General features: G+C 52.0%; 1 protein-coding gene across 1 annotated transcript in view; it reads left to right on the forward strand.

Annotated features, from left to right (window-relative positions):
- The window catches only part of LOC122376039 (zinc metalloproteinase-disintegrin bilitoxin-1-like), a gene marked incomplete at both ends in the record, with an annotated part of 58,401 nt that extends 54,209 nt beyond the window's left edge, over positions 1-4,192 (forward strand). The window contains 2 exons of the mRNA XM_043355704.1: positions 2,063-2,232; positions 4,022-4,192. Of these exons, the coding sequence (XP_043211639.1) occupies positions 2,063-2,232; positions 4,022-4,192 (341 nt within the window). The remainder of the gene's footprint in view (positions 1-2,062; positions 2,233-4,021) is intronic.
- Between the last annotated feature and the right edge of the window lie 4,458 nt (positions 4,193-8,650).

Genomic DNA, 8,650 nt, shown 5'->3' on the forward strand with positions numbered 1-8,650 from the left:
TTGACAAATGGGGTATACAGGCATCTGTGCAGTGTGCAGTCCAAGAAACACTCTCAACCTTATTTGACCAAATGTGCACCAAATTTGCAGCTAATCTGCACCAAATGCGTAAACGGTAAATACCAGATGGCCGTCTTGAAAATGGCTATTGTTAGCCTTCCAGGCGGTGGGGGGGGCATTTTTTTGCCCCCCCCCCCTTTAGTTTTTTCGATATATCTCGTGAACCGCTGCGCCGATCGTCACCAAACTTTCCGTACCCTCCCGTGAATAGCTAGTGCACATTGTGACCAAAAATTTTTCCAAAGGCTATGATAGGTTGGACGCTAATGACGTCAGAGTGACGTCATTTCTGCCATTTTCGACCCAAAAAAGGTTTCGCGAGAAGAGCTGTCAGGCCTACAGCTTTATAGATACAGAAAAATGTTTTTGACATCAGAGGTGTAGAATTAAAAGGTCTACAAAACTGTTATCTCGGATTTTCGAAATTTTTGGATTTTGACCCCCAAAAATTGAATCATAGATTTTTTAATATAATAGCCAAAAAATCCGAAAAGTTTTTTGAATTTCGAAAAAACCGGAATACATGTGATAGTCCCTACCGCCTTCTATCTACATACCAAATTTGAGATCGATACCTTTTTTTGGCCAAGTTATAGCAAAAAAAAACTGTTCAAAATTGATGACGTCAAATTTTCAAAACTCAATTTTTAGCAATTCTAGACCTTGTCGCGCAAAACAAAGACCACCATTAGACTCCCCGTGACGAGCTGCATCGAATCAATACCCATTTTATGCAAATATTTCAACTTCGAAATTTGACCTTTTCTGACCTGACCTTAACCTGACCTCCACCAGAAAGTGGCCTAAACCGTACCTGATAGTCTTATAACCAACACCATTGAGTTGGAAATGAAAAACTGGCCATAAAACATGCACCGCACAACCTTAGTAAAGTTGGGTTCATGTGGTGACCCTTGGTGACCTTTGGTGACCTGACCAGTGACCTGACCTGGTATGACCAGTGACCTCTAATAGCAACATATGTAGGTACTAGACAGCTGACGCCCTATCGCTGATTTTCGACAAAATGCGTTTTACTCGGTGTTATGGCGCTTTCCCTAGAAGCCCCGTGAACGGTGAAACATTTTATCTTTGACCTGACTTGTGACGTCATCGGTGACCCCGAGGTCAATGAAATTTGGTTTCCTTCAACAAATTTGACAGGGCTATCGAACGCCGTTTGAATTTTCCGGATCCGTCCAGTAGTTTCGGAGATACGGGGGGGGGGCAAAAAAATGCCTCCCCCCCCCCACCGCGCGGAAGGTGGCCGGGAGGCCCACCGCCTGCCGGGTTAAGAAAAGACTTTTGGCATGTGACTTCTGCAGTGAGTTATCACCATATAGTAAATAAACGATTAAGGAAATAAGTACACACCATTCATTTTGAATGTAAAGACAATTGAATCCGGCTCAAGATATTTCAAAACATTACACTTGAAAGGCATGAGTTGGCCGACACGCGACAAATACCAGGATTGCATGTAAGTTGAGGCTCCGTTTGCAACTGCTGTAGATGATGAGTGACAGTCATTGCATGCCACGACGGCTGGGTATTTCTGACATGTGACAGCTGCACTGGGGAAGGGCACACTGGAAACACGCGACGGCGGGCTGCTGCCCCGTGTATGTACTGATATAGCAGGCTAACAGTTGCAGATTGCGACAGGCTTTCAATGATATCTGTGACAATGTGACGGATGTGATAGATGTTACATTGGACATAGGTTATCGGCTGACTGTAACAGTTTTGAAGAGCCGACAGCCATACTTGGCGTTTCAGTTCCTCGAGTTCTTTTAACAGCATTTGGACAAAGTTCCCAGTGACGACACTGTCTTCTTTTACGTCCTTTTACTCGTCAATCACTGCTGAATTAGTGTGTCTCGGCTGTGGGCAGAGACATGTTTTGCCGCTGTGTCCTGGTGGCGCTGTGACTCGGAGCAGGTGTGTGACTGTCGTGCCGTTACGAGTCGCCCCGTGACGCTGTGCCCCGGCGGTGCCGCAGGCGAGGGCTGCACGTGCTCCGACTGGCACGGCTGCATCATGTCGGCCAACATCGTCGGCAAGGACAGCGTGCAGCCGTACAAGTTTTCGCAGTGCTCGCGGCTCGACTACCACAAGGAGCTGGAGCGCTCGCACGGCCTGTGCCTCTTCAACCGACCCAACGAGGTCTCCGTCAGAGCACGACACCCGGGGACGCACTGTAGGCCCGGCCCGGCCCGGCGCTGGCCCGCGGCCGCCGCATGCCGTACCGTAACGCATGGCTGCAGCGCATGGCTGCCGCATGGCGCAGCGCAGCTAGAGTCGTGGCACGTCAGTTCATTGCCTCGCAGGTGTTTGTCGTTTTTTTTTTACCGGGATGTGGTAAGCGAGTAGGTGCTGTTTGTCAGCATAAAGCAAACGTGTCATGATTTAAATGGGTAAGTTCGCTACACATAGGCACGTTGGTTGGAAATATTTGACATTTGCATCCAGATAAAAGAGGTACATGAAGTTACATGTAGATACGGTCTCATTTATCGTTTTCAGTGCATTTATCTTCTTTTGTTCCTTGACCATGTAGCTATTTTCCTGTCCCAGCAAGCTGCGTCGTTCGAATCGATAATCCATTGCATGGTACATGGCCCTTGTATATGATGGTTTCGCATGCATGCATTATATACTTCACATTCTAAGTGAGCGTTTTTATTGTCAGTTGCTTGACATGCATCTAACCTCGCATTTACATAAACTATATACCGATTAGGTATAACGTTTAATAATCTATTGAGTGTTCGCAACTACAACAAAGCATAGGTGCGACCAGCACAATATGTTTTTTTTTAACTTGTCATTTTACTCTAACATCCACATATTTGTCAAGAATAAATTGTGTCCATAAGAACGCAGCTTGAGCTAATTTGCTGGATCTACCAAGTTAGACTACCACTCGAATACCATTTATTCGTCCTGGCAAGCGGACCCCTCTTGGCCGATGGCGGATGGGCCCCTGCTGCCCTCCCTGGCCCTCCCGCCAAGACCCCTTCCGCCGGGTAGACCCTCCCGCCAGGGCCCCTCCCGCCCGACTGACCCCCCTCTCGGCTGACCCTCCGGCCATAACGACGTCCGTCGAGCTCCGGGCACACTGCGGCCGGCCGGCCGTCGGCGATAGCCCGGCGAATAGCGCCATGGAAAATGGAACACCACTGTCTTCGCCAATCCCAGAAAATGAGATCTGTCCCGAAAGTTCACTTTGATATTCAAATTCATCCGACTAGATAGAGCCGCCCATACGCACTTGAGCCGACTGACGAGATTTATTTGCGTTGTTCATACATACATACATACTGAAACTTATTGCAATGGGAAGCCGGCTGCATAGGAAGCACTCCTTGGAAAGAAATCATCGAAACATTTTGCTTGATTTGCAGTACCTAATTCATGTTGGTTGGGGACAGCACTAAAATCAACCAAGCATTACTGCGCCCAGCACTGTGCCTTGCTAAATGCCCTCTAAGAAACAGACTGGCATGTCATAGAGTAAAGTCAGCGTTCCATTAAGCAAATAAGGGCAGATTTGTAAAAGCCGCACCGTCTGATGTACTTACGGTTCTTATTTTACTTGCGCTCCACCTCCCACCTGTACGGTATGCCCGTTTCTTGAAGATGTGCAGCTTTGGTACCGCGATCTTTGCGACATCTTCCACTGAAGATCCACAGCGAGTGTATCACGACTGTTTACACGACCGTGTGTAACGCGATTATTCCATATTCATCCTAAATATTCGCAACCTTTCAACTTCTATCACAGTTGACCATGGCCTAGTCGATATCCATGCGAACGGCGCTGGCAAAGTCGATAGAGGAAACCGCTGCGCTAACAATTCAAGTGCTGCAATTTTTTAAGTAAATGTTCGTTTAGTTTCAATGCGACAATGGACTGATCGTGTATATTTGATGGCGCTAACCGAGGGCCCGTTTTCAGCTGAAGATCCGGAACTGCGGTAACGGTATCGTGGAGGACGGCGAGGACTGCGACTGTGGCACCGTGGACAGTGCCGAGTGCGCCCGACTGGACCCGTGCTGCGATCACATCACCTGTAAGCTGCGCGACCAGGCCGAGTGCTCGTCGGGGCCGTGCTGCGACAACTGCAAGGTACGCCGCCAGCGCCGCCCCACCGCGCCCCACCGTACGGCGCCCCGCTGCGCGGCTGCGGCGGCTGCCGCCCCACCGCGCCCCACCGTACGGCGCCCCGCTGCGCGGCTGCGCCGGCGCCGCCCCACCGCGCCCCACCGTACGGCGCCCCGCTGCGCGGCTGCGGCTCTTCCATTGAGTTTCAGTCAGGGAAGGACTCTGAGATAAACGTTTACCTTAGATCGGAGGCTTAATCTTAATTATTTTAGTGGTCCTTCATTGAAAATTGCTATGGTCATTTCTCTGTGAAAAAAACAATATTTTTGTGTCAAATGGAATGATAGCATGAAAGTAATTTCAATATAAATGTTGAATAAAATTCCGGTATTTGCCTACCAACTTCTTAATTGCTTTGACTTTAAAATATTTTATTTCCAATGCGGGAACGTTTATTTTTTTGAAAAGTAACCACACGACGCATTTTTTATTGCATCTGAGCATCTCAGCTAGAAAGATTAGGCGTGTCGTGCCTATAAGGATAACTGTATTACATTCAGAGACAGAGACCTGAATAGTCTTAGGAGTCTGAAGGAGTGACTTTATTTGCTGAGTTGGCCGTTACGCTATTGAAGGATATCGGTGCTCTGCTCCTTTACGTTGTATGTGAACGTGACTAAGTGTTTCCCTTCATTTATTTAAAAACTTGATGAATATAAACATGAAGTAAATGTCAGGCAAGATAAACCCCAAGAAAATGGCGTCTCCTCAATTTGTTTTCTCATCTCTGATGAAGAATAATCGTATTTGAGCAGGCTAAAACGGCCGATAGATCACGGCGTGCCGCTCAAAGAGACATAGTCGTTTACATAAATCACAGAAACGTTTTATCCATTTCCTAATCTTGTTTCGCTGAGAAATACGTTCAAGTGAAATGGATCACCGTTCGAAATTCAGTTTATCAAGACATATCATAATATATGCGGTGAATGCAGCCCTTATATAGGCGCAGATTGACTGATTTAATCATGCGCTATTTTGGCTGGAGATTAGTTGATAAACTCAATTATCATTCATATTTAGAAGGTGTGGGATCAAAATCCGTCACGAAACCATGCCTGGAAGCCGTTGTCTTATCCTGGGTGGGACTGGCTGTCCGCTGTTCCGCCCTGTCTGCTGTCCGCTGTCCCGCCCTGTCCACTGTCCGAGGTCGCTAGCTACTGTCCGCTGTCTGAGACCGCTGTCCCGGTCCGCTGTCCGAGAACACTTCCCGGAGAATGTTGTCTGCTGTCCGCTGACCGTTGTCCGCAGTCCATTGTTCTGCTGTCCGCTGTCCGCTGGCCACTGACCGGTGTCCGCAGTCCGCCGTACTGATGCTGCTGTCCGCTGTCTTGGTCTGCTATCCCGGTCCGCTGTGTACTGCCCGCTGCCCGCTGCCCGCCGTCCGCTGCCCGCTCGCTGTACGGGTGCTGCTGCCCGCTGTACGGGTGCCGCTGTCCGCTGTACGGATGCTGCTGACTGCTGTATGTACTGGTGCTGCTGTCCGCTGTCCGCTGTACGGGTACCGCTGTCCGCTGTCCCGGTCCGCTGTTCTGGTCCGCTGTCCGCTGACCGCCCGCTGTACCGGTGCCGCTGTCTGCTGTATGCTGCCCGCTGCCCGCCGTCCGCTGTCCGCTGTCCGCTGCCCGCCCGCTGTACGGGTGCCGCTGTCCGCTGTCCGTTGTACGGGTGCCGCTGTCCGCTGTCCGCGGTCCGCTGTCCGCTGTCCAAAGACCGCTGTCCGCTGACCGCTGTCCGCCCGCTGTACGGGTGTCGCTGACCGCTGTCCTACTCCTGTCCGCATTCCGCTGTACTGGTGCTGCTGTCCGCTGACCGCCCGCTGTACGGGTGCTGCTGTCCGCTGTATGCTGTCGGGCCGAGAGTGGTCGACTGGCAGCCCATCCCGTCGCGGCTGGCCGCCCAGCCAAGGCCGTCCGAGCGGCCTCCAATTGTCGGTACGGCTCCCCGGCGGCCCGTATCGGACCGACGAACCGGCCCGGCCGGCCGACGGACCACGGACGGCCGGGTGGGCCGACGGACAGGACCGAAGGACGGGGCGGGCGGGAAGAACAGTACCGTGAGCGAGCCCACTGCCGTAGTCTGACGATGCCGTGGACGGGGCCCGCTTCATTGAGTGGGAAGGCTATGCTAGATGTACTCGTAAATGTGACTATATAGAGCCTGACAGCCACGGCAGTCATTTATAAATGAACTGTTTCCATGTATGTGAATGAGCTTCGCCGTTCTGCAAAAGAATCCGTGTCGCCCAAAACACAGGCTCCATTTTCATCAGCTGGGCTCGGCGCGTGCGTAGCCCCCCCCCCCCCCCGCCATCGAAGCTGCCCAAGCCGCCTGTAAAAGTGGCTGACCCACGAAACACTGGTCGTTGCAGAGCCTAATCAGTCCGGTCCGACAACCCACATGTGAGGGGTCTGCGTGTGTCGCAGTCCTCAGTTCGGTCCGACAGCCCGGGGACGCTGCCGCAGTCTCAGCCGGTCGCAGCGGGGCCGCCCACCCCTCCCCCTGCCCGACGGCCAATCCGCGGATCAAAGGAGGCCGCCGCAGACGTGACTGCACTGGGAAAAACATCCCCCCCCCCCTGCGGTACGGGGCTGGCGCGCACGCTACCGAGTCCGGCTGGCGGCCACTGAGGGTGGTCAGTTCCAGTCAGTTCCAAGAAACGAGCCCTGAACGTACAAATTTATCATGCAGAGTAGCATAGTAGTGTACCTACCCACCTACCTATTGAAATACCGTATGTATTAAGGTATTAATATGAAAAAGACACCCGTTAAACACATTTGTCCTTAAAAGTAACCATTTTTTGACACTGTGCATCTGAAGTACAATGTGCAATGCACTACGCCAATTAGCCTCTTGTATGAAATGTTATGCAACATCGAGCTACATATACGCTGAATTTACATAGCACATTGCTTGTCTCGTCAGAAGTGAAATGTGAAGTCGTATATAGGCTTTAGTATCTGTTTGGTCATTGGCGGAGACAATCTGACTACGAGGCTGCATTCCATAATAAGTCTGGTGGGTAATAAAGCGGTCTGCTCCGTTGCGCGGCGCTGCAGTGTTTTAGTGCAGCGTGTGTAGGGGTTCGAGGTCCATGCAGCTCGAGTTAGTACCCGTATATCTGGTGGTGTGCTTCTGTTGACGTCCCGCTGGGTATAACACGTGACACCGTGCCGTTATGGCCATTTTGGCACCCTACCACATACGGTAGGTATAGTAGTCACGAACGCCCAGACAAAACTCCCTTTCAGGGCTTATCAATGCTCTTCCATAGCTTGATATCGATATATAGATATGCAACCATTTTTATATAATGGTGTATATTTTTCAATCGACGATTCACACAAGAAACCATGTCACCAATCACCAGTTAATGTTCATTTGGGTTGATCTAGCATTCACCATCCATTGCAAAATTACGTGCTTTTTTGCCATTATGAATACCATCAGCGGCATAAAAGGTGCCTATTTACATGTTCTTCATCACAGCTAGAATTCGAAAACAGCTCAATGAAAACTTGGGATTTTTTAAGGCAATACTTTAATCGCGCTCACTGTCACTTAACCGGGGCCGGCTGAAGCCCAAAACAATAAAACTTCCTCCGGTCTGTTGGAGTTCTCCCCGAGACAATGCCGAGCCGAATCCTGGCACTCTGCCAGATCCCCCACCTCCTCCCCTCTGCCCGGTGGGGCTGTCTGTCTCCCGGCCGAGCCAATTCACACACAACTTCCGGCCGGCCGGCGCGGAGAGGCGCGCGGACCGGTACCGGAGAGCACCAGTACCTACCACCAGAGCTGCCCAGTATCCTGCCGCGCGGTAGGGACTGGGCCGCGGTACATACCACGGGACCCCCTGGCTGCAAAAGGTGCTGGAACCCACTGACACCTACCTTCTCGAGACTGCCACGCTGCATGGTGTCAGCGCGCTCTCTATCGGTCTCGGGGCTGGCTGCTGGTGTCGGTGTGCGTTTTCTGTCGGTCTCGGGGCTGGCTACTGGTGTCAGTGTGAGCGTTTTGTCGGTCTCGGGGCTGGCTGCTGGTGTCAGTGTGAGCGTTTTGTCGGTCTCTGGGCTGGCCGCTGGTGTTGTGCGCGTTTTGTGTCAGTCTCGGGGCTGGCCGCTGCGTTGCTATATATATGGCGATTTTCTATCGGTTTTGGCGGCCGTGTTGCGCCGCTGCTCCTGTCCGAAGTCGGCCATCCCGGCCGTATCGACCGCGGCTGCAGTGTTTTTGCGGCGGGCCGCAAATCGCCGCGTCCGTGTCAGCCCGACGCGGCCCGCTCGGCGCCCGCACGCACCGTGACGGCCGCTCCGGCGCCGGCGGCAGCCGCCCTTTGACCGAGCTGGGGCCGCCGCCGCCGCCACGCCGACCTTTGTGTCCTGTTTACGGAAGCAGCTGGCTGTGGGACTCTGCAGCTGT

Source organism: Amphibalanus amphitrite, unplaced genomic scaffold (assembly GCF_019059575.1).
Source record: "Amphibalanus amphitrite isolate SeventyFive unplaced genomic scaffold, NRLGWU_Aamphi_draft 001992F_arrow, whole genome shotgun sequence".
Taxonomy (NCBI): domain Eukaryota; kingdom Metazoa; phylum Arthropoda; class Thecostraca; order Balanomorpha; family Balanidae; genus Amphibalanus; species Amphibalanus amphitrite.